The sequence below is a fragment of the Solea senegalensis genome, linkage group LG14 (assembly GCF_019176455.1).
Source record: "Solea senegalensis isolate Sse05_10M linkage group LG14, IFAPA_SoseM_1, whole genome shotgun sequence".
Classification (NCBI taxonomy): Eukaryota; Metazoa; Chordata; class Actinopteri; order Pleuronectiformes; family Soleidae; genus Solea; species Solea senegalensis.
Window position 1 is genome coordinate 6493623 of NC_058034.1, and position 25981 is coordinate 6519603.

Sequence of the window (25981 nt, forward strand, 5' to 3'; positions counted from 1 at the left end):
TGTTTTTGCTCTCAGTATACAGAGCTGTTTAAATCCTCAGCGTTTCCGATCCGTTTTATGAAAGGTGTAATAATCATATGGACAACAAAGTGGTTGTGACGTTAGCATGTTTGTATGCATTTGATTAGAAGATACCTGAGGTCACCATTCATTTTCTTTTATCAGATGGTGTGATAAATGTGGTGCAGTGCCAATACGGTGGCGAGGCAGCGTTTCGCGAGATGAAATCAGACACAGGTGTTCATCCTCACAGCCAAGGTAGATACAGACACTCCCAGATCAGCATCATCCACCCGGTGCTGCTCCTGCTCACGATCTGTAGTACTACCATCAACATCTAAACCACACGTTGTCTGGAGGGAGGGCGGGGGCCCACATCCGTCAGCGTGCCACGGCAGAACCAGACCCGGGGACTTTCACTGTATGCTTTGGCCACAAATCAACCAGCTCTCACATGGCAGAAACGCAAACGGTCAAACAGATCTTTCTGTACCTTACTCCTGGCATTCTCCGCAGAAGGATGTGACCAGTAACTACTATCAGTTCCTTTGACTGAATTTACTGCTCATATACATGTTGTATTTTATATTTATTTGTCCCATAGATTCCATAGAAAAAAAAAAACAGAGACAAGCATCAGCAGCAGTTTGTTTTATAGAACGCCTTACTCCTCTGCAGCTGCCGAGAAAGATAACACCTGCATCTGACTGAGTCTTCATGCTCACCCTGCAGAAAGCGTTTATCTCTCAGCCAAGGCAGCACAGGAGAGAAAACCACTGAGCCAAACACTTTACATTCCTTCAGACAGGAACTCAAAACAAAGCTATGCTGTGCTGGATTTGATATCATCTATAGGTGAAGGAAAAAGCGCTAGACGTGAATAAATAAAAGAGACCCAGACCTGGGTCATAGTTGTTCAGTGTATGATAACTCACTGCTGCCATTAAAATATACCTTGGCTTCTACAATTTGCCTGATAAACTTATGTGGGTCGGTTTTCAATCCTACCCTGTCATCACAGTCCTGAGGGGACAGTGTTTTGTGTGACATAACTGCCCACTGAGAGTCCATCATTTTACAGTAGGTTGGTTACAAGCACAGTGTGTGTAAAGGATAGTTTTTACCACATGTCCTGAGAATGTTAGATCTTATCTTTTAAAAGCTCATATGTTGTTATGTAATCTTGAAGTAAGCCTTTCTGTTGTACCAAAGCACTAAGAATGTGGGATCTAGTACTTTTAATAGTGGAAATGTCCTACTTTAGTATAGTTTTCCACAGTCTGTAGTGTAGAAAGATTGTACTGGGACTTAGTTTTGGGTTTTTACTTTTTTAATGGTCACATGTGTAAAATCTAGGTGAAATTATATTATTATATTTGGCAGAAATAGAAGATAATACAAGTGCACCTTTTGCATGAATTGTTGTTTTTCATTACCCAAGAATTAGAATTAGTTTATGGAGGCAGCCATTATGGACCACCATGTTTTTACTTCACATGAAGAGGGATCCTGGTTCAGATCCTGGTTTAGATCCTGGTGTGGCCAGGAGCCTTAAGCCCACAGACAAAGACATGTAGATTTGATGTTTATTATTTATCATGTTAATGTGAGACTCTAAATTGCCTCTAAGCCTTTGTATGTTGGTTATGCAACCTGTCCTTGGTGTACAATGCAGTTCACTCAAGGTCAGCAGCTCTTCCCATGACACTCAAAAGCATACGCCTTAGATAATGAATAGATTGTTACATTGTTACACATTTCTTGTTGTTGTTTGTTTTTCTAATTTTCATGTTAATATGGAAGTTCAGCTCAGTTTTATATATAATTCGGGCGAAGAATTGTAATCATGATCACCCCTTCATTGATGCAGTCCAGTCCGACATACCCTGAGAAGGAGAAAAGTGCAGGAAGTTGCTCCTGCAGCTTAATCTTCTTAAACCAGCATCCAGTTCACAGTCTCTGACTGAGAGAGAGGAAGTGGGAGCTTAAAGTTCCAGTCAATGTCAAAGTCGGTCATGACGGATGTTTGTACCGCATTAATGAAGGGCTCATCAATGTTCTCCTTCCCTGCTGTGCTGATGCTGTTCTTCACTTTATAGCTGCTTTAATGTGGCTGACCTTCTTGTTAACAGAAGAGAGACACAGGGAAAAGGTGCTGGTACCAGATGACCTACTTTGCCAACAGCACTGTAAACTGCCTGTTTGACTCTCATCTTCAATAACCCTCCTTATTTTCATATTCATGCTTTTCTTCCTGCAGCCCCCACCTTCTGTTAAGGTTCTCGCTTCTTTAGATAGGATGGAACATTAGCTTTTCATTAGACGGCAGTGTTTCTGCTCGAATAATGGCACTCTTTTTCTCTCGCCCCTGTGTGTTTGCCTGGATAATTGGCTTCAGTGAATACCCAGCTGAGAAAATTACCTGCAAAATGCAACATGGTGCAATTTACAGCAAGAATAGCCTTCCTCAGGCAGGATTTTTATGTGAATGTATTGTGCAAACTGTGGTCATAATAACTGCTGAAAGAGTTTCGTCTCTTATGTCTTTACATGCATGTGATTTTATGGATGTTTATTCCATTCACTCAGGGTCCATGTATATGTGTGTTGTCAGGTTGTGCAAATCCAGAGGAGCTGACCATAGAGCGAGCCCACTCTGCAATGGAGGACATGTTCAAGACCCTCCAAGGTTTAAGCCACACCAGAGATCACCTCAAGCAGCTGCGCTCCGTCTATACGGCCAGCGATGGAGTTCACCAGGTGAGACCAGGCTACATCCATACTACACCGCATGTTTTAAAAACATGTAACTGTTGCTCCTCATACACCCGTCGTTCATGTTGCTCCAGCATTTCAGAGCCCCAAAAATTGAGAAGTTTAAAAACGCTGCTGACCTCAGGCTGTGTTTCATGAACGGGTAAAAACAGAGACCTTTGGAAACAATAACACTGTTACTTGCAATCACTGGTTCTCATCAGCTGCAACTCAACTATCAGCTGTGGAAGTAAAAGCTCCTTGACCCATGCTTTCCTCATCTACGGTTCGATAAATGAAATCCTTGTCCTTTCTTTGCGCCATCGTTGTTTCTCATTCTCTGTGAAACTAAGCAAACGACTGCGGAGGAAAGAATCAACTTCCTGTTTGCTTCAGCATGTGCAAGTTACTGTGTGTACCATTCATTTTGTTTACATGCAAACATATAGACATAAATCTTAATTAATAGGTTGGGAAAATTCTACAAATTTGTTTGGGGACCCAAAAAATATATCCCACAATCGCTCTGCATAAACTCTCTGTATGTGCTGTATATTGGAACTTATGGAACCAAGAAAGGCGTCTCTGTGTGAAATGTCCTTATGAAAAGGCGTCTCAATGATAGTCAACAGAAGCAGATACATGGCCACTGTCCTTCACATAGACTGAGTCCCATTCATCAGAGAATAAGAACCCGGAAACACAAAGGTTAGCCGATGGCAAGGCAATTGCTATTGATGATTTTCTTTGCCATATAAATAAGGTAAATAAAATGCTTTTGGCAGTACAGATGGTTTTGAAGAAAAGCTATAGCACAGAAGGATCTTCTACGTCTGTCTTCTTCTTTTATCTTTTTAAACATTATGTCTTACATAACATCTTTCAGTAAAGCCATTACACTGAGATCTTCACGTCATGTTTTACACATGTACAAATTCCCCATGCAATTCTTCAATAGTTTACAGGTTTGCAAACACAAAACTTGGACATTGTTAACATTTCTTTACAAAATCATATGCTTATGCATGTGTATAAAGGCTTTTTATAATTATAAAATAGTTGTAATCCAAAGAATGGCTTTTTATTAACCCCACAACATGATGTCATCTTTGCCAAAACGTGTCAATAGACTTTTGGCGCGTGCATGAGAGCATCAGTGTGATTTTCTGTTCGGACAGAACTGAATGTCCCTGTTCCTGATGAATTATGAAAATGACGTCCTATAAAATGATAAACAGCAGGATCGCTGCCAATTATTGGCTGTTCTTGGGGAATATTAGAAATCCATCAGCCCGTCTCAACACGTCTCCGCTCCACCGCAGAAGCCGATATGTGTCGGTCAAGATGTCTTGAGGAGATTTTGACATGGTTCACGACCTCTTGATTCACACACATTCTGGAATAATCAGCACTGCAGTGGGTCAATGGGACCACATGTTATGCTGGGGTAATAACATGTAAGTGTGTGTGAGTTGAGTGTGGGTTTTTTGTGTCCATCTCACAGTTGTCTTTTCCGAACGGTCTCATGCTGCCATCAATTTTCACATTTCCTGCGCACGTCATGCTGTGAGCAACTGAAGACTGAAAGATTTCCTTGGAAAAACAACCATCAATGAAGTCTGAGTGATGGAGCATGTTACAGTTGCAGTGTATTGACCTAAGTGAAGCGTAGGCGCTTGTATGAGAACCACTGGCAGTTGTCCAAGCATCTTTCATTCATCGTTCATTCACCAAGGTGAAAACTGCATCAATAGGAAGGTTTTCCATCAGCCTGTTTTCAGAAAACCTGAATGGAAAGACAGAAAATTTGCACTACTTACTTCTTATCTCTAGGAAACTAACTGAATAATATGTGCTTAACAGCAGTGGATGAAAGCGCACATTAATGTGCATTTTTTTGCAGAGAACTGATATTCTCTCTGCTATGCAAATTACTACTGTAGTTCCCTTACGTGCTTACAGTGTTCCTAATTCTGACTTGACTGCCTGTTAACAGGTGTTTTACATTTTGGGGGTCACCTTAGAACTCTTGTGACTATCTAGTTTACCTCTTGGTTGTGACTGTTTTGTTTTTTTTTTGCTCAAATCATATAACCATTAGGAGGTTGAATTTTATTTTTAGTGTATTACCATATGACTAATTCTAGCACTGTTTGTATCGTGCGGGCGTTTGGAAAGCTTTCTGACAAGCAGATGAAAATGGAACGTGTGCGTGACCGTGGGCTGTGTTTGTCGTTCATGCCTGCAACGCTGCGTGTTGTTTGTGTGCATGAGCATGTTATTTAGAAGTGAATCATTAATGTGTTTACTGCTAGCGCTGACCCATATAGCAGAGTCATGTTGGTGGAGGCAAATGTTAGTTTATATAATTAGCTATTTATAAAACTGTAAAGCAGATTTTCCCCCTAATTTCCTTGTGGACTAGAGTGGGAGGAACGGGAGTCTGTGAGTTTTCTGTGCCACGGTAATGCCGACAATCATGGAGTGAGAGGACGTCTGTGGGCAGAGACACCTGGATGCATTAGTATCTAGGTAACATTGAATGTGTAGGTGTATATTTAATGCTCAAATCAAGAGTTTAGTAGATATAGTTTTCAGATGTTCTTTGCCAAAGCAAATGTTTTTGTATATGACTTCAGTAACCTATGCCAGCAAACTAATTATTAAATCGGTGTCTGCTGTAAAATGAGGAAAGATATGCATTGCTCCAGTATGGGAAGATATTGCCTGTCTATTTTAGGACCTTTGTTATTCAGAGAAGTTAAATAAATCTCTGTCAAGACTTATCTGGGACGGAAGAATTCACTCCCTTAAAAAGAAAATCTGTCTTGAACCCTTGACCTGACTTTGAAGGCTATAAATGGTACACTATGTTCTGGGTAGAAGGAGAGAAAGAGCTGGATTACACTCTTTCATAAATTAACAACATTGAAATACATGTTTGAGGCTTTGTTGGAGATTTCACAGTTCACCTCACACAAGGACGTTAAACATGCACTGACTTTTCTGCTTAAACTGAGCAGATAGAAATCACAGATTGCTGTGATTGTGAAAGCCTGTCAGCTCATGATTCTTGAGGCATAAGCAAGACGCAGGGAACGGTCATATGATGATATCAGTGTGTTTGTATTGAAGAGAAATTTGAGCATGGATATGGATAAGAAAAGCTATACAAATAAATGGTATGTTTTTAATGAATATAAATATAGCATGAGGCTAGTGTGGATTATAATTTTAGCAGCACTGGAACAACACTTTCAAAGACTAGAGGGGTGTTGAGTCTGAATTAGATTTATTCCCTTTTGTACCTGATCGTAATTGACCAAGTACTAAATTTAGCCACATTCATCGGTGCATATTTTGTTCTGATTGCTGTAGTGTTGTAACTCCTCATTCTGAAATGACTCATTCATCAGTAGTGTGTTTTGTTTTGGTCTGTTTATGCATCCAGTGTATCTGCAGAGGCAGAAGAACAGAACACTTACTGGAAAACACTCTCTGAACAATCTTTTTGCATTCATTATTCTGTAGAAGCTCCATATCTAAAAACAGATCAGCTCCCTGATGTGTCCTGATGTGTCCTGCGGATATTTTGAGCACTAACTAAACATTACATTCAAGTTTGTTTTGTGCTTTTTGTGTTTCGCAGGCAACTTATCGTCCTTTCCTGCGCCAAATCCTGGAGGAAGTCTTTCACCCCGACAGAATTGAATGCCCTGACATCGAGCATATGTCCGGAGGTCTTACAGACCTGTTAAAGACCGGCTTCAGTATGTTCATGAAGGTAAGGAATTACTTAAAATACACAGACTAAGGCTGAAATGTTAAGTGGTTTCAAATCAAAACCCCAATTTGAAACGATGCACTTAGCAAATCGCACAGAAAGCTATTTCATCATTGTTCTATATTCTATGCAAATAATTAAAATGTAACTCATATACTGTGCTAAGTATGTGACTAAGCATAAGTATTTGTAGTGAGACCTGCAATGATATATGGTTTTAAGACAGGAGGCAGAGCTGGAGGTGGCAGAGCTGAAGATGCAGAGATTTTTGTTGTGAGTGACCAGAATGGACAGTATTAGAAATGATCAAGTTTGAGGGACAGTGCATGGGTTTTCTCCGGGTTTACTGGCTTCTTCCCACAGTCCAAAAACATGCAATATGGGGATTAGGTAAATTGGACACCCTATGGCCAATTTTTGGACATCCTAAATTGGCCGTAGGTGTGAGAGTGAATGATTGTTTGTCTCTATTTGTGGCCCTGTGAGGGACTGGCAAACTGGCCAGAGTGTACCCCGCCTATCGCCCTATGTCAGCTGAGATTGGCACAGCTCCCCCAGTGACTCTCATGTGGAGGATAAAGTGGTAGAAAATGGATGGTTAACAGGACGGATGGATTCGGTGTTTCAAATTTGCTAATTTGCAAAACTAAATTACTAATCTTACAGAATGTTAGTTCTTCTGTAACTATGACACAGCATTAGCCTAGTTTGATTCTGGATCTGAAGATTAAGCCCAGGTTCAACAGGAGCAGAAACACTGGATGTGAACCTTTTGTTATTAACAAGACCACCCAAGTTTCTTTCTTTCAATTATTTAACGTATTCTTTCATGCAAAGTTGTGAATGTATCATGGGGGAATGAAAGGGTCAGAATTCCTGGTTTGTATTAATATTTTAGTCAAATAGAAGAAAACATTACTCTGGACGTCTCCTGGGTTTACACAAATTAAGAGACTTGGCTCGAGAATCACAAAGTCAGACAAACCTATAAACCAAAAGTTGAAGCATTTTATAGCAGCACACACCCTTTTGCCCCCCCACACACACACACACACACACACACACACAGTAAAAATTGTATTTTTAACCACAGAACAAGCATATACTTTAGTGTTTATGTTCATATATATGTATACATCACTACTCACTGGGCTCAGTCAGAATTATGACACATTTAAAGCACTGTAGCTTTACATTTCATCTTTATCTGTCTGTGTTCAAATGTAATGCGTGTCTGCTGTGCTAAGTTTAGTAGCAGAAGATCCAGGCCCTAGCTCCTTCAAAAGTCAATCACATCTTCTCTATCTAACAAACACCAGCAAGTATGTGTTTAAAGTCCCAGCATATCTCATTTTGCAGTGTTGCATATTACTTTGCAGATGACTTAAAGCAATTGCATTGTTATAAAACTGTCTTTCCTCAGAAAATCTATAAAAATAACCTCTGCTGTTTGAGGAAAAAAGAATGGAAAAAATAATCTGTTCTAAAAGTCCATCTGACGATCCTCTATAAGACTTGATGAATACTTGAGTGCAGTAGCTTCCACTGGTGGGTTACGGGCCCACTCAGTTATGCTCTGAGTGGGTCATGAGCATCTGAATCATCTTCAACCATGAAAAACTATTTTGGTATGCAATTAATATTCGGAGCAGTGCCTTCTTCTTCCTGTGGCACTAGAACAGAATACATACAACTACACAGAACAAGTAGCTGTTCAATGGAAGGCTCTGTTATACCCTTTTCACAGTGGTTAACAGGTCAGTTGAAAGATTGATTGGGACTTAATGAAAGGATACAAACTAGTAACAAACGTAACATGTTGTTTTCTTCTTCTGACTCCTGTGTACATACATCTACTGATGCCTCTTCAGTGATGTTCCTGAAATCATCGGGCGTTTCGGGTCTTACAGCATCATACACCCTCCCCAGCTTGTGTCCAGATGGCTCAACAAACATGCCTCCATGGCTCTCCCCTTTTAAGCCACAGCCATCTTGAGACCCTCTCTGCCGCTTTGGTGGTACGCTGGATGGCTTTCCTCTTTCTCGCTCCCTCTATACCTAAAATACTGAAGGCTCTGGTCTGAGAACTGGCTGCAAAGCCTCTGCATCCGACCTCCACCGGGAGGCATCTTGCACTCCATCCAGCCTGCTGGCAGTCGCTGACTAGTCCTGCATACTTGGAGGGCTTCCTTTCAAAGGCTTCATCCAAGTTGTCTTCCCAAGGAACAGTCAACTCCAGTAGCACAGCTTTTTGGTGGACGCAGACACGAGGACGATGTCTGGTCACAGGGTGGTGACTGCGATGTGGCTGGGAAACTTCAGCTGTTGCTCAAGGTCCACCAACAGCTGCCAGTCTTTCGCAGAAGTCAGGATGCCTGCAGGAGATCTTCTGGCAGGAGTTGCCTGTTCCCCAGCTTTGACAAAGGTGACTGACCTCTTGGAGGGTCGGAACTGTTTTGCCCACACAAGTCCAGCACTGATGGCTTCAGCAATGATCTTGAGGACTTGATCATGCTTCCATCTGTACCGACCATCTCCAAATGCCCTAGTGCAGCAGCTGAGGATGTGCTCTAAGGTTCCCTGCTTGGAACACAGGGGGCATGCCGGTGTTTCTGCTATGCCCCATTTGTGCAGGTTGGACAGGCTAGGAAGCACGTTGTACACTGCCTGGATGAGGAACTTAATGTGGTGAGGCTCGGCTTTCCAGAGCTCGGTCGAAGTTACTCTCCTCTAACCACGTTCTCCCATCTAATACAGGCTCCCTGTTGTTTCATCCCCACTGCCTTGCAGGATCTTGACTCCTCCACTGCTGCTCTCACCTCCTCTTGAACAAGGCGCTGACTCTCCTTCCCCTTGGTGTTCAATTAGGGAATTGGAAAGGATCCAAGCCCAGCTCGGCCTCGTGTGACCACACCCACCAGGCTCCTGTGATGAAACCTTGCCTCTGCCTCTTGGATAGCGTCCTCTGCCCTCCACTTCCTGCCAGTCCTTACCTCGATTCCAGCGTTGGCCACCTTTGGGTCATTTGAGTCCCTGTACTGCATCACCTCTCTTGCCCTTGATACCTTGAATTCCTCTTCCAAGGATTTGAAGGGCAGTTGCAGCTTGTTGTTGCGACCGTACAGTGTGATGCTGCTTAGGCTCTCCACCAGCAGCCTGGGACTGAATCAGTCGTGACTGAGGTCATCCATGAATGCCCTGATGGGTGCTTGCCGATGTCCAGACTTCATTTGAGTCCCTCTACACTCTGGCTCCACAGACTTGGTGAGCATGTTCATGGTTAGGGAGAACAGAGTCACAGAGATGGTGCACCCTGTAATTATGCCGATCTCCACCTTATGCCAGCTTGAAGTAGTTGCTCCTGAAGAGACTCTCATGCTGAAATTGTTGTAGTAACGATGAGGTCTCTACACCTGCTGGGAACATGATGTTTTAACAGAGTTAGCTGGACTAGCTTGTGTGGGATTGAGCCAAATGCATTTGCCAGGTCCAGCCATAACACCGACAGGTTGCCTTTATTCTCTCTGGCCTCCCCGATTAGCTGTGTCACCACACTGATGTGCTCCACACAGCCTGGCATTCCTGAGATGCCACCCTTCTGTACTGATGTGTCGATGTAGGTGTTCTTGATCAGGTACGTACACAGCCGTTTGGAAATGGCACTGAAGAAGACCTTTGCCTCAACACACAGCAGGAAGATGATGCGGAACTGATCTAACTCAGTGGAGTTTTCCTCCTTTGGGATTCAGACTCCTTCAGCCACTCACCAATTATCTGGGATCTTCCCCTTTCTCCAGAACACTTGCAGGATTTTCCACAGACGCAGTAGGAGTTTGGGACATTTCTTGTACACTTTGTATGAAGTGCCACTTGGTCCCGGAGCAGAGCTAGCCCTTGCTTTGTGGACACCCTCTCTGACTTCCTTGAGCTGCAGCTCCGACATATCGAACTGCAATCCAGGGTCAGGGGGGTCTACGAGGATGTTACACTCTCCCAACTCTTGCTCTCTTCTGGGGTCTCTGTATGTCTGCTTAAGATGATGGTCTATGTTTTCCAGCGAGCAGGCGAGTTTCCCACTGCGCTTCTGACCCAGGAGGTCCTTGGTGAACTTAATGGGGTTGGCAATAAAGGCTCGTTTTCGTGCCCTCTCACGCCGACGCCTCCGGTGCCACTCTGCCCGACAGAGAACTATGATCTTCTTCCAGAGGATGCACATTAACTGGGCCAGGCCAATGTGTTCCTCTTCTCCTGCCACCTTGTACTGGGACTTCAGTGGCTCCATGGCTCTCCTCTTTTAAGCCACAGCCATCTTGAGGCCCTCTCTGCCACTTCGGTGGTACTGCGGATTGCTTTCCTCTTTCTCGCTCCCTCGATGCCTAAAATACTGAAGGCTCTGGCCAGAGAATGGGCTGCAAAGCCTCTGCATCCGACCTCCACTGGGAGGCATCTCACAATCCATCCAGCCTGCTGGCAGTTGCTGACTAGTCCTGCATAATTGGAGGGCTTCCTTTTAAAGGCTTAATCCAAGTTGTCTTCCCAAGGAACAGTCAACTCCAGTAGCACAGCTTGTTTGGTGGACTCTGTGATGTGGCTGGGAAACTTCAGCTGTTGCTTGAGGTCCACCAACAGCTGTCAGTCTTTCGCAGAAGTCAGGATGCCTGCAGGAGATCTTCTGGCAGGAGTTGCCTGTTCCCCAGCTTTGACAAAGGTTTGATCATAAATTATGCACAGGGGAACGATATAGGGCAGAACAACAGTCAAAATGGTGCAAATTACCTTTAGTCTTTAGCGCCTCCTCTCAGGTTCACAAATAATTCTCATTTTAGTGTTACAGTGGCTTTAGTCATGTGACCTTCTTGCAAGCCCATTAACCAGAGCATCCCCTTCTCTTGAGTGATTTTATGTAAAAGGTAGGATATGTTGACATATGTACAATTTTAAGTGAGACAATATTAGAACACTGGGAAGATATTTTCAACAATGGCAGAACATTTTGAGGAGGCACCTGGTAAGAAACTCTACAATAACAAAAAAACAACAACTCTGTTTTGGTTGTCACATGCTCTGAACTCTGCAGTGCCCTCTAGTGTGTGTTTTGTTTAGTGACCATGCTGACGTAGAAGAGCTAAGAAGTATGTAGTCAACATTTAAACATTTGAAAAAGTTGCATCTCCTTACATTTATATAGGCGAAATAAATTAGCTGTTACAACCCCATTCAGACCTGGTATTAACATCCGCCCTCAGTGATCTGATCACGGGCAGATTGCATCAACTACATGTCTGAAGTGAACGCTTCCAATCCGTTGTGAATGCGGCCTCATATTTGCTGTAGTTTCAGGGTTTTTTGTCACACCAATCAGTGCTCAATTGTTGCAATTCTTTTAATCTCAAAATGTTTGTTGTAAGCCTTTAAAAAGCAGAATAAAAAGGCTCAATAAAAGTGGTCTGATGTCTTGCATTGACAACAGCGGGTGTAGTGTGTGTCCAAAACACAAACACATTTCAGTGAGGAAAATTTTTCCTCTCCTCCTCATGAATATAGAATAATGCTGAACGTTTACTCCTCCCCCTCCCACTCGAAGGCACATTTCAGCTCACACTTCCCCATGCAGACACACTTCCATAAGCTCCTCCCTCCCTGCACAACCCATGGCAGTACACATGGTGCAGACACTTCATTGGATACAAGCAAAACACAGATGGTGGATTATATATCTGTGATGTCACGTGCCAGAGAATCTTCTTTAAATTATGCCAATCAAATCAAAGGAAGAGTAAATACACTAGAAAGCATTTGTTCACACATTTTTATCATGGAACACATGTTGAACTGCCGCAGGCTTTACCCCCTGCCGTCTGGTGCTTCACGTGTACAGCCACTCTCACCTCGGGTCTGCCTCCCTATAGCTTTCCTTCCTTGCTTAGCATGGACAGGTTTTGTCTGCAGCTCGCAACAAATGGCACTAAGCCATTAACCCTGCTGTTAAAATTTATCTCCAATAGACAGCTGAGAATTGTTTGTGTTGCACGAGGAAATTTCCGAGTCTGTGTGAAGGTAACGACGCAGGAGTTGTTCTGCCAGTCTGCATGTGTCGTACGAGGGGCGTGTGTCTGCTTACATGTCCACGTGTCAGCCATCATAACACTAGCGTGAGAAGGCATTGTGCTGAGTTGACCTATGTCCTGGTAATATCACAGGAGTCCAGCTGTGCAGTGACTCAACAACAAAACACAGAGATGACCACAGGTAGTAATAATGAGAGGAAATGGTGAAGTGCTCCCTGGACAAAAAAAAAGGTTTTCTACTGTGTGAGCCTTATGGTTGTTATTTTCAGCAACCTAAGAGGGCCTAAAAAAAAGTACTGACCAACCACAATGTCCCATTTTAATTCCAGGTGAGTCGTCCACATCCCAGCGACAACTCTGTGCTCCTGCTCCTTGTGGTTGGAGGCGTCACACCCTCTGAGCTTCGTCTCATCAAAGAGACTGTCTCCGCACTCAAGCCTGGGACTCAGGTGAGCAGGAACCACTTTACACAGAGCATTTCCATTACTATGTTTAAACGCACAGTATATACAGAGGGTATACGAATGTGCAATATAGAGTTTCTTATATCCTTTTTTTCAGCACAACCTAGGCAATCTGATGGGGGAAAAATATCTTCACCCACTATATAAACACACCTGAGCAAAAAGTACTAAACATGTTTAAAATCGGACTGAATTTGTGAAATTTGGCTCTTTTTTATGGACAAAAACCAAAGAAAAACGCTTCTGCACAACTATTGCTACTTTATATCACTACTAAAAATGTGATATAAAATTAATCATAACTTTGACTCAACAACATATAAGAAGCTGCATGAGTACTAAGGGTTAACAACCAGGTCCATTAAACTTCTGTTTATTTCTTCTCATTTTTACATCATACATAAATTTGAATAATTACATAATAATAACAATGAGAAATATCTCTCATCTCTCTCATCATTTAGAGATATATATCTGCATTTGTACTGATATCTTCTACTGAGTTTGTGGCACATTGAGGTGACACGAGGACCCATTTATTACCTGGCAAAGAATGAACATGCACAGTGACCTACTTTCACTGATCAGATATCAGTCAGACCAGGTGTAGATCTCATTTCTACACTTATATTAATTACATACACCACGAGTTGTTGTGTTTGCCTGACCGTGGTTTGAGCAGTTTAAGTGCTGATTACATATGCAGTCTACTGTGGCACCTAAACACATGCAGATGAATGCATTTTCTCTGTGTCAGTGGAGTGAGAAGAGGGCAACGAGGGAGATCAGGCTGTATAATGTGAGTTTGTCCTAACAACAGGCTTTGAGGGAAAAAGGCAGCAGGCAATGAAAGGCTTTGTAAGGAACAAAGCCTTCCATCTGTAATCAGCAAAACTAGATACAGATGAGATTATATAATAACCCACTGGCCTGCACATACTAATCTTAAGATACACACTCTCACCTTACCACATACACAACATACTGTGGACAAGAGATATCTAGGTATCTAGTTCTGTGTCATCTTCTTAATGCGACCCTCCACTGCAAACACAGCAAAGTTTTTCTTCTTTAATTTTTTGGACAAAATTCCTCAGAAACAGACTCTACAGACAGGCCTGGGGCCAATTTTAGGTACTGACCTGGAGTTAAAGCAACACTGCAGCAGAGGAACAGAGCTGCTCTGTTATACAAAAACAAGAGAGCCGTAGTTCCAGTTCTGATGAGAAAGCACGGCAAAAGTGTGCAAGTCAGCTCAGTCTGCTGCTAACAATCCTCATAAAACCACAGAAACTGCAGCTGAACCTGCATCTGCATCCACATACTGTGTGTGTGTGTGTGTGTTCAAAAATCTGTGTATCAACACATAAGAAAAATTGAAGCTTCAGTCTTCACCCCCTTTGGATTTGTTTTCCTTCTTTGCACAACTTGACTTCCCAGTTGTTACAATGAATCCCTCACATGTAGTAACTGTAGTGTTATATTTACGCGACTTAATAAGCATCTGTAGGTCGTTCTTTACAGAAGCCAGACATTTTAGGTGGGGCAGTCTCTGGACAGAGTCTCTGGAGTTTCTCCTGCTACGTTTATCACATGAAGTCACGCAGACATTAACTGTTATACCAGAGACAATCTCCATAGTGAACACTTGCATTCACACATGCAGCCTTTCTGAATTCAGGGCATGACTTAAAACACACTAAACGCACTGCTGAAGTGTTAATGTGTGACGTATTAAAGACTAAAATAAAAACTGTCAAATCATCAGTTATTAAGCAATTAATAACATCCATATCCATATTATGCCTGAATAAAGCCTCAAAGAACAAATTTGTACCTAGTGTTTAGTGAAGGAGCAATACACTGAATAGCAACTAGGGGGCGACTCAGCTGTTTGAACGGAAGTCTATGGAAAAGTGAGCCTGCTTCTCACTCCTCAGTATCCACATCTATGATAAGTTTATGGTATCAATGAGTGTTTTCATACCTACCTTGCTGTTCCGAAACCAGGGGCAATTCTCCCTGAGCTCAGTTCTAATATGAGCTTAGCAATTGCAGTCTGTGTACACAATTTATTCAGCTGCATTTACCCACAGACCGGTACGACCAACAGCGCTGTTGCAACAGTGCCACTGCCAGACACAACTTTGGTAAACAGAGATCAGGCTACACATTGAAAAGAGTCTAGGCTTATAAATGGGCTATAAAACCAAGCAGCTTACCTGATGCGTCTTCGGAATACAATCTGTCCGGTGATTAGGTCGTTATATGCCTCCACATGTCTTCTACTCGCAGGTGTCCGGATGCAGCAGCCGTGCGTCTTCTTATCATCATCATCATCATCAGATATAAGGCATTGTTTTCTCTGCATAGCCTAGTTGCTCTCTCACTGGTATATCACCATCCAGGGAACGGAAAATTTCCCACAACATTCTGACCATTCACAACACTAATTACAACAATGTAGCGTTGAGAGGCTAGACTGCAGTGTGAAAAGGAATCAAACTCAGGTTAAGTATAACATTGTAACATACAACTCTGAATTGGAACAGGTTTGAAAGACAACTAAGACAACATGTCCTCTGACATGACCAAGTCCTCTATGAGAGCTTCATGCTCACAACATTTGTTTGAATATCACCAGCAAAAACTTATTACACCTAGATGCTCCTCCACACCAGCTAATGAGAATCCTAAACCAACCTTAATTTCAACCTAAATGACCGTGTTGTTTCTCACTCCAGGTGCTGGTTCTGTCGACCAGATTGCTGAGGCCGACAGATGTTCCAGAGTTGCTCTTCACCACCAAAAGACTTACGCCTGATATTGGCGTATAAAGGACAATCATCAGTGAAATGACTCCTGCACTGCAAACAAAGGCTGTAAATGGAAGAAATCAAGGAACACAAGCTACATTCCTGCTTTGTTTGTTAAGATAGTAAAAGATCCAGTGTGTAACATTTAGGAATTTTAATATACTGCCCAACAGTATGTTTCTATAATCACTTAAAAATGTAAAAATCATTTGGCATTTGAAGCCTTTTCCATGTACTCTAGACAAATCTCTTGCTTTACAGAGGCTGCCATCTCACACTGCACGTGTTTCGCTTTCTGAAGCGCAAGATTACTATTCAGACAAAAGAGAACATCTTTTTCTATTAGATGAAGGCCATTGTAGGTCCTCGATGCATTTGGCAAAGGAAAAGGCGAGTGGGAGAATCCTGGTTAATTACCATTTGATGTCACTAATTCTTTACGCTCTGGTCCTTTTGAATTCAAGACAGAACTGTGAGAGATCCTGTTCATGTTTTAAATGTTGCCCGGCTTCAACACACCTGATTCAAATGAAGGGCTCGTTAGCAGGCTCTCTTAAAAGCCTGATAACGAGCCTTCATTTGAATCAGGTGTGTTTAAAACATGCAGGGCAGGAGGACTGGGAAACACTGGGTTGGCTTTATCTTTCTTGGAAATGGTAAATAAATGATATGTTCATGTAGGTGACAGAACAACGTCACATCTTTCGAAGCACCCGGTGTAAAATGACAACATTATGATTTAGATACATGAATAATAAATAATATAACTCAATAATGACTAATACACCTGGGTTTTCTTTCTTTCAGTATCTGTTGTTTGTCATTTCAAACAGGCTGCGGTAAAAGCAGACGTGTGTGTGTGTGTGAACTCATTACAGGTGGAAGTGTGAACAGAGGAAGGTGGCGAGAATACACACTCTCTGTCAGTGTCCGCTCTCACCGACGTGGTGAGTAATTGACAAGTCGTTTCACACAGTCTGCTGTGAGCCTGATCATTTGCTCAGCGTTGTCTTAACACTTCTCGTGTTCTCCAACGCTCTGTGAAGCGCAGGGGGGGCGAGGAGTAAAGTTGTCCAGGAAACCTTGTTTTCTGTGGTGCACTAAAGCTTTCGTGATACTCGGGACTCACTTATTAAATTGTCAACTGTAAATAAATAGACCTCTAACGTACTCAAATACAGATTTAATTGAGATCAGTGCTTAATGTAATTAAGTCGTCTTCTCGGAGCTCGCAATTCTCAGAAGAGTCTCTTTTAATTCAAGGTCATCTCTAAGAAAACTAACATGAACTCCTCCAGCTCTGAGCTTTTTCTGTCAAACTGATTTTCTGGTTTCTGTTATTTTGGCTTTAGAATCAGACGCGTCTCCGTCGTCTCCAGTGATATTCACTGCTGCTGCTGTCGCCAAAGCTTTTTATCAGAATTGCTTTATTTGTGGGCCAGGCAACCTTTGTCTGTGTGCGTCATCCCCCTCGCAGTAGGAAAAGCCAAGGACAGGCTTTAGATGTGAGTTTTTGTAAAAACATAATAAATATAAGTCTATAAAGAAATGAATATTAAAAAAAAACACACTTTTCAGCCGTCTCATAAAGTTGCAAGAGAGGCACGAGAGTCCATCTGCTTCTCTGTTCAACAAACTGTGTTCAGAGATCAGTTGTAACCAGTGGCTATTTAAGTTGCTGTTGCTTTTGTGTCATCTCCAAGCAATCTCGTCAGTCTCTGACAACAGGGAGGGAATTTTCTCTGTAAACAATAGAGATGGTCGTGTGTAAAAATCCCAGTAGATGCAGTTTCTGAAATGCACTGGCCTGTCTGGCATCATCAACCATGCCACGTTCAAATTAATTTAAAGCACCTTTCTGATGCTCTGTTTGAATATGAGCAGGTTGTCTCAATGCATGAGGTTGATGCCGTGTAAAGGGTTAACATGTGGTTGAACAGGTGTACCTAATAAAGTGGCTGGTTGTTGTATATGTATACACACATAAAAACCCAGAGACAAAGTAAAATTCATCATCATTTATTGTGAACAAAAATGTGAATTTGTAACAAACAAATAACAGCCCTTTTGGACCATTCCGTCTTTGTTAAAGTGCCTCAGTGATAATGACATGCTACATACTTGATTGGCTGATCCACTACAACACACCACAAACACACACTCACAGCTGCAAAAAGCTGTGAATGCTTGTATAACACCATTGACAGGACAATGAAATGGCACTGAATTCAGAAAAAAGATTCTGCAGCTAAAAATAAGCAGTAAAGTCCTTCAGAGCTGCTGTTGCCAGGAGATCATGATTTACAGTTTTTGGTTTAGTATGAAAGAGTCTGGGCTTCCGTCAGCCTCGCTCAGCTGCTCTGTGCCGGTGTTCGAATGTTCTCGTCCACGGTGGACGATGAACCTCCTCACAGCTTCTCTTCATACACGGTATCTGCAGAACACTTGCTCACCACGACGTGATCACGTCTGTCACTGTCCAGAACTTTCCACTGTTCAACCTCAGCCCTGCCTTTGTCTGCCAGACTGGAACAGAGTAGTGGAGAAGCACAGACTTTGTCTGCTGTCTTTTCTCTTCCCCCTTCAAAGCTTTCTTTCTGTGGCCACTCTGGGCCACGTCGAACGTCTGGAGCTCACACTGACGTAACAGTCCTGACTTTTGCAGACAGCACTTGCTTGAAACGCCGCTTCAGGTCTTGCATATTGGGAGATTTTGGTCTGGGGATGAGTGGCGAGCGCCTCTTCTCCGTGGTGGTGCTGGTGGAGGTGTTTGAGGGGCTGGAGACTGGAGGTGGCTGTTTGGATAGCTGGCAGCACAGTCTGTGGAAAGCACCATGCACCTGGCTGTAGTCCTCGCTGGCTGACACTTCGTAGAAAGAGCAGCCCAGAGTGGTCGCGAGCAGAGGGCCCTGCTGGGAGTCGACCCGCCTCAGGTGCACCATGTCTGACTTATTGGCCAGCAGGATCACGGGGGGCATATTGGCACCGCTCGCACGTGCAACCAGCTGGTGCAGCTGCTCAATCTGGTCAAAGCTGCACCGATCAGTGACCGAGTATACAAGCACGACGGCGTCAGCCCACTGGATAGAGCAGGTCACGTGTTCGGGTAGACTGATGCCATTATCTGTCATCTGGGACAAAAAGAGAGAAAAGATGAAGACTGATTAAAACACAGTCAGATTAACATTTTTCTTCTGAGCTGAGAACAGATTAAACGTTCTCTGACTTTGTGCAACTGATATGCTGTAATGACTGGAATGCTGACTGAGGCAGACAAGAGTGATAGAGTTACTCCTGCAGAGCAGAGAGGTGTGGGTGATTCAGGAGTCTGTGTGTATCATTTACTCTGGCCTCAGACATCCATTAGCCTAAATGGGAGATTAGATGGCAAAACTGATGGGCTCTTCACTTTAAAGATTGGGGATTTTACAATACAGTAACAAAGTGGGTGGTAATCCTTTTGTAATAATACCATCTTATTTATCATGCAAGTTCCATAGTCTGGTAATAAGGAGATTATAATATTACAATAATACCATGTTATTTATAATAGGTTGGTACTAAGAAGTGTAATCCACTACTATGTATTAAATGCCTAAAACTGATTATTAAAGTATTGTAATATTGCCATATTGCACTGCATTGTAAAATGTCTGACTTATACAACAAGTGACGGTCACGGTTCCTGACAGTTTGATGAGATTATATTTTTACCGGATCATCTACAGTCAGAGAGGAATAACCTGTGGTGAGAAGAAGAAGAAGAAGAAGGGAGCTCACCTCTGCACCAGGAGTGTCCTGAACCTGGATGGTCACCTGCTCTCCGTCCACCTGGACTTCTCTGGAATAGAGGTTTCCTACAAACACAAACAGAGGAAAACACTAAATATTAAACACTTGTAGATTTCAAAGAGTATATTAACATTGTGTTTGAGCCCATTTCACTCAAATATCCCACAGTCCGTGAACTCACCAGCATTTCTCTCATAGTCTCCGATGAACCGCCGCGTCAAGAATCTCACCACGAGCGCTGGAATAAAAACAACACACGATTAGACTGTGTGACACACACACACAACATTACACCGAAGAAATGCTTTTAGCACGTGTTTCATCAACTGCATCGATGTTTTCTTACCGGTTTTGCCAACGCCGCTGCCTCCTATCACAGCTATTTTGATGCTTCGATTGGTGACCGAGTATTCAGGTGCGGGACACTCCGCGATGGTCGTCATGTTGTGGATGAGACGCATTTTCTGTCTTCTTGTCAATTCAGTCCGAAGAAGAAAAAGAGATGATTCTGATAAAAACCGGCGCAGTTAATCCACGTTTAGTCCTTGGTTTCGTCGATGTGAATATATTCAGCACTAGTGTGTAAGTGAAGTGTGCTGCTCGTGTTCAGAGGAGTGCGCTGGCTTTATAGTCCGGGAGAGGAGGGCTCATCTCACTCAGCGCCGCCTCCTCCTCCTGCTCCTCCTGCTCCCAACACGCCACACCCCGCCTCTCTCCGCCTACACGTGGACACACCGGTGGGAAAAAAATATAAATAAATAAGTCAAAGAAATGCAGCAGCTGCTGCTGCAGCAGGTGAGACTTCAGACCGAGGGGGAAGGAAAAGAGACATGCTTTCTGTTGGAATGGAACAGATAGATAGATAGATAGATAGATAGATAGATAGATAGATAAGCTTATAAAATAATAAAATAATTAAAAAAAAGTTTTTAGAGTTGTTTTTCCTTTTAATGTTATTAAGGGAAAAGGCCAATTATACAGTAAACAAACAAAATGTGTGTTATTATGTGGGCTGTAGATGCATTCCGTTTGCTCTTTATCTGAATATTTAATTTCTCTCTATATTTTTTGTTGTCGTCATGTTATATTGTGTTGTCTCGCGCACCAAAACAAATTCCTCGTATGTTTATCACTTACTTGGCAATAAACCTGTTTCTATGATTGTGGACTTGCAGCTGGTGGCCTGTTCAGACATGCCTCTGTGCCACACAGGGGGGCTGATGTTGTATCACCATCACAGACATACCTAACAAGAAGTCATTCAGCATTCACGCTGTGAGCTGTGAGAGACACCAGCCATCATCATCATCATCTGAGATAACAACCTCATATTTCCGACAGTTATCCACGAGCTGCGTTTGTTCACCGTTCACGTGCCAGGCCTGTGACTGCAGCTGCTCTCGTAACCTGCATCATTTCTCTGTCCCACTTTTTCCTTCCCTGCTCTGTCACATTCACCCACATCACCTCCCTCCCTCTCTCCATCTTTCATTTGTGCTCATGTGCACCGAGGTATTTTGGCAGCCGTGTCGCCCGTGATTATGATTATGGTCTGGTATGTATTTATTTGATAAGAGCGCTGATGACAGGCGACTGTGCTGAAATATGAAATTAGTGCTGGAGCTTGAGCAGACAGTTGCTAGGTGTGTACGCAGACACACACGACCTGTGTGAGTAAACACTGTAGGTACACACACAGCAGAATAGATGAGTAAATACAGAGCAGATTTAATGACGTGTTAATTGTTTTCCCTGTGGTTGAGACCGTTTCATAAGTGGTGTTTATAGAATGTTGATGTCACCTTTTAAATACACTAAGCAACAAAACTGCACATTTTTCAAAACAATTAACACTTCTTTTTTTTTTTACAATAGCTTTTATGACAATACACGTAAAACAAAGATCATTTGTTCATTGAACATAAATCAGTAATTTCCACTCTACTGGTTCTTCGTGTCATTGCACTTATCACAAATTTATTCTGTAACATCTAATAGTTGTATGTACCTTTTATCTTTTTATCTTTCATGTAGCTGATTCTAAGACACGTCTCCCTGATTCTGTGAGTTTCTTTAAAACTATTACAGTGAAATACAATCATTTGAGTGTTTGAGAACACTGTGATTGTGACGAGAAGTTTTAACACAAATCACACAGATTACTGGGAACTCTTTAATAAAAGTTCCTGTAAATGTTGGATAAGGGGCTAATGTGTAGCAAGAGGCAACCATTTGGAGTTTTGTATCAGAAACTATGAAAAAAAATATGTCAATGAAGTAGATGAGTTATGTATTACTCTTCAGGCCCACGCTGCTGCATATTTGTAAAAAAAGAAATCTAAAAATCATCACATCACGTCATTCCCTCCTTGAACAGCGAGGTGAGAAGGTTACTGATGAGGCGTAAAAAGAGTTGGGTCGCGTGGGTGTTTTATTGTTCATCACAATGCAGTATTCACTCAGTGGTGAATGACTCGTGCTTAAAGTCAAAGTATTTTTTTTTTTTTTTAAGTGATTCAGAAATGTGGAAAGCAACATGTGTAATACCTGAAATAGTCAGGACCTTCCCATGCACAGAACTACGCCTCTCAACAGAGCTCCAGTAGCTCAAAACACACTGTTAAAACCCATAGACATATGTAAGCAGCCACATATATGACAGGCAATGATATCAGGCAACCTTTTGTTTTTGTCAGCTAAAAGGTGAAGCGGGTGGACAGTGTTCTGTGAACTCTGACAGCTTTACAGAAGCTTTTCCTGCCACAATGGTGGTGTAAATAAACTTCTCGTGATATCCGCAGTTCTGTTGCACTACTTTCCTTGTCTCAGTATACAAGAACTAGAGGGGAATCCATTCATTTGAAAATAAAAAAATACACTTCTTTAAGCTGACAGGGCCTAAAATCTCTCCTGAATGTTGCCTGAATGTTTTCTCACTCAGTATATTTACATGCACAGTTTAATCGAGCTAAAGCTCTAGTCCGACTGAGTCAGGCAATGCAGAGTATACGTGCGATGGACACCATGCCTCTGTCGGTATCTCTCTATAAGCTAGTGTGTATTGAAACAGTTTCCTGTTGACCATTAACGTCACAGACAATCAAACAGCAGACAGTGAGATGGATCTTGCTGTGGTTCTAAAGTATGAATCAGACTGACGTCTTAGTCTGACTAAAATCAGACTTTTAACATGCATGTGAACTGACTGACTGTTGTTTAATTCTTCTTTAGTTTAGTTTTTGACTAACAAAATAATGATCTTTTCTTGTAGATGCACTGACAGTCTTCAGTCAGCTTAACTCCTGCTGTGTGTCCTTTATTTCCCCTAAGGCAGAACTGGAGGTGAATTAAAATAGCTTTGACGTGTTTGGCTAAAACAGAGCAGAACAAGGCCTGACTCAGGATCAGAGTGTTACTCACACAGAGGTGACAATAGATGGTTATAGTGGGTAAAACAAGGGGATAAATCCTTCAACTGGGGTGTGGACAATTGTCAGTTTGGGGTATTCAATGCAAACAACAGGAATGTGGAGTTGACTGGGGGGCTGGCAGGGAGGAGAGTGGAGGTGGGGAGCGAGGGTCAGGTGAAATCTGCAGGAGGAGGAGGAGGAGGAGGAGGAGGAGTGTGTTCTCAGAAGGATGTCCTTTTTGACACAGAGGTGAGGGTTGATTTCCCGAGGTGGCTGCAGTAAAGCTGAGATGAGCCCTCAGGCCTCCTCCCACAAAGGAAGGCCATTTAGAATATCAGAGAAAAACTGGGGCAGTGTAGAATCCTCCCCTGGGGCAAAAAACCTCTTGTGCTATGGTCATGTGTTCATCAGTTCCATGACAGATGCTTATCATCGTCATTGCCTGTAATGATTATTTGAAAAGGTGTTTATTCCAGGCCAATCACACTTAACACTGGTTTCTGTTTCTTAGATTTTTGTGATCATGTTTGATTATGTTTCTTCAAAGCAAGTTTCAATGCACCTGAAAAACTGTCTACTTCAAAGTACACAGTAACATTTCTGTTTTGGTCCCTCGATCTTTTTTCTTTGTTTTTTTTTTGTCTCGCTTGCGTGATTTCACAGAAGCAGAAGCGTAAAAAAAAAAACAGGTGAAAAACAGATCAGTTCACACATCTTTTAATAGATCCCTTCAACTTTCAATTTGTTTATATTCCACAAGAACATTTGCATTTCCAGCGACCAATGGAAATTGCATTGACCTGCTGGCACAAGCTCACACAATGAAAGAGGGCTTGTTTTTTTCTCATTGAAATGTGAACCTTCTAACATGTCGAAGCATTCGCATATTTCTGAATGTCAACAGCGGTGGAGGGGGCGGGGCAGGGGGGGTGGTGTCAGTGGGGTTGTGTGTGCTATGCCACTGGTTCTGAATGACAATAGCCCCCAATCACCACACCTCCTCGTCGTCGTCGTCGTCCTCCTCCTCCTCAGTGATTTCAAGTCAGTTAGCTGACTTCTTAACAACCATGATGTAAAACATTAAAATCTTGATGCTCTTGTTTACATTCCACAGCTGATCTGTGGTGTAAAAAAGAGAAAGAAAAAAGCCCGGTTTCCACTTTCCACTGGTTTCTGCATGAATGGCGGTATGGTGGTGAGACAGGAGGGTGGGAGGCCTGAAGGTGTCACACTCATAATAGAGGATATGAGTGTGACGTACACGTGACCACAGACTTGTATTTGACATAAGACTTTAAACTCTGGGATTATCCTCTTTTCACTGACTGAGAATTTGTGTTTGCTGCTCACGTGCAGTAACCTGTGAGTGAAAAACGTATATGGTGCAACTTTGACAAAATAGGGGAGAGAGATCAGTTTATTTTCTTTGATGGAGAAAATAGTTGTATTTCGCAGAACATTAGGGCCAAATTACCCATGAGCAGTCCAGTGTGTGGGATCTAAGGGCAATTATCAAGTGTGATTTAACACAATATTGTGTTTTTGTAATATTATTATCACCGGCAGCCCTTCAAATGAGCTTGAAATGACCTTGACCCAAACACTGGCTCCAGGTGCAGTTTCTCATATTCAAGGCAAAGGAATTCACTTGGTTGCAATACACACCTTCACCACTGGATGCCACTAAATCCTACACACTGGTCCTTTAATTACCAATATGTTACAACTTGAGTTTGCATGTTCTTCCTGCGTGTGTGTGGTTTTTCTCCAGGTTCTCTGGTTTCCTCCCTCAGTCCAAAAACATGCAGATTTGGGGATTAGGTAAATTGGACAGTCTGAATTGACTGTAGGTGTGTGTGTGTGTGAGCGTGAATGGTTGTTTGTCTCTATGTGTCTCTGTGATGGACTGGCAACATGTCCAGGGTGTACCCCGCCTATCGCCCTATGTCAGCTGAGATTGGCACATTTCGTTTGTTTGTTTGTTTGTTTTCCCTGGGTTTGTTTAGTGTTAAAAGTTCTGAAAATAAAAACCCACTGTTGCTTTAAAAAAATATAATTGTATGTTTAATAGTCATTTTTGGGAGGTTGCATTTTGTGTGAGATGGATGTTTTTTTTAAAAGGTTGCTCGAGTCAAGCTGGACCTAAGTGGAGGAAGATGACTCGTGAGACAGTGCAGGTAGAACAATCTAGAGCTGCAACTAAAGCTTTAAACCAATTAATCGATTATCAAAATAATAGTCGATTAATTTAGTAATCGATTAATCGATTAATTGTTTCAGCTCAAGAAAAATGCAAATTGTGTTAAGCAACACATGGGCTACAAAAACAAAAGGTCAAAACAATGAACATGGATGAACACAAGAAATAAACAAGACAGAGAGTGACAGACTATACTGAACAAAACAGGTGTAGCTGATATTATAATGATAATGATAAAAATAATAATAACAGTAATAATAATAATAATAATAAATGAATGAAAATGAATAAAAAAATACCTGCATAGAAGGAAGTTAAGTCAACAAAATATACTGGAAGAAAAAAAACAACGTAAGACACCAATAAAAGCAAGATTAAAACAAATATCTAACCAAAACACAATAATGTAAATTTAACTACATCAAAGCATTAGACATACATCGAGGGTCAAATTGAAAGTGACGTACACATCATTACGGCTTCAGCCTGATCGTCACTGATCAGGAATCTGTTGCAACAAACACATAAACATTTGTTCATGATGTAGTTTCTAATTTTAAAATCACACGGGGAGTTTTAATGAGATCAAATCACAGGGAATTTGATGAAGGCACACAGACAGATGGGATTCACAGCTCCACATTCATGCGTTTGGGTCACTGTCAACAATTTAGACGTTTCCCCAGGGCCACG

At 42.2% G+C, this 25981-nt stretch overlaps 2 protein-coding genes across 2 annotated transcripts in view; one reads left to right on the plus strand and one right to left on the minus strand.

Annotated features, from left to right (window-relative positions):
* The window catches only part of scfd2 (sec1 family domain containing 2), an 80979-nt gene extending 64327 nt beyond the window's left edge, over positions 1–16652 (plus strand). The window contains exons 6-9 of the mRNA XM_044044852.1: positions 2615–2760; positions 6404–6538; positions 12936–13055; positions 15815–16652. Coding sequence (XP_043900787.1) covers positions 2615–2760; positions 6404–6538; positions 12936–13055; positions 15815–15907 — 494 coding nt within the window. The 3' untranslated portion in view covers positions 15908–16652. The remainder of the gene's footprint in view (positions 1–2614; positions 2761–6403; positions 6539–12935; positions 13056–15814) is intronic.
* A 1249-nt stretch (positions 16653–17901) lies between these two features.
* On the minus strand, positions 17902–20305 carry rasl11b (RAS-like, family 11, member B). Its single transcript, XM_044043409.1, has 4 exons — positions 20025–20305; positions 19860–19916; positions 19667–19743; positions 17902–19017 (listed from the first exon to the last, which is right to left on the minus strand). The coding sequence occupies exons 1-4, from the start codon at positions 20137–20139 to the stop codon at positions 18520–18522; spliced, it is 747 nt and encodes a 248-aa protein (XP_043899344.1). The 5' UTR covers positions 20140–20305; the 3' UTR covers positions 17902–18519.
* Between the last annotated feature and the right edge of the window lie 5676 nt (positions 20306–25981).

Bases quoted from the DNA above. Each gene is read 5' to 3' on its own strand.
- rasl11b (XM_044043409.1), bottom strand. From the start codon at position 20,139: ATGCGTCTCATCCACAACATGACGACCATCGCGGAGTGTCCCGCACCT. The intron at 19,917-20,024 runs GTAAGAAAACAT...TTTTTATTCCAG, and splicing joins CAGCGGCGTTGGCAAAACCG to CGCTCGTGGTGAGATTCTTG. The intron at 19,744-19,859 runs GTGAGTTCACGG...TTGTGTTTGTAG, and splicing joins AGACTATGAGAGAAATGCTG to GAAACCTCTATTCCAGAGAA.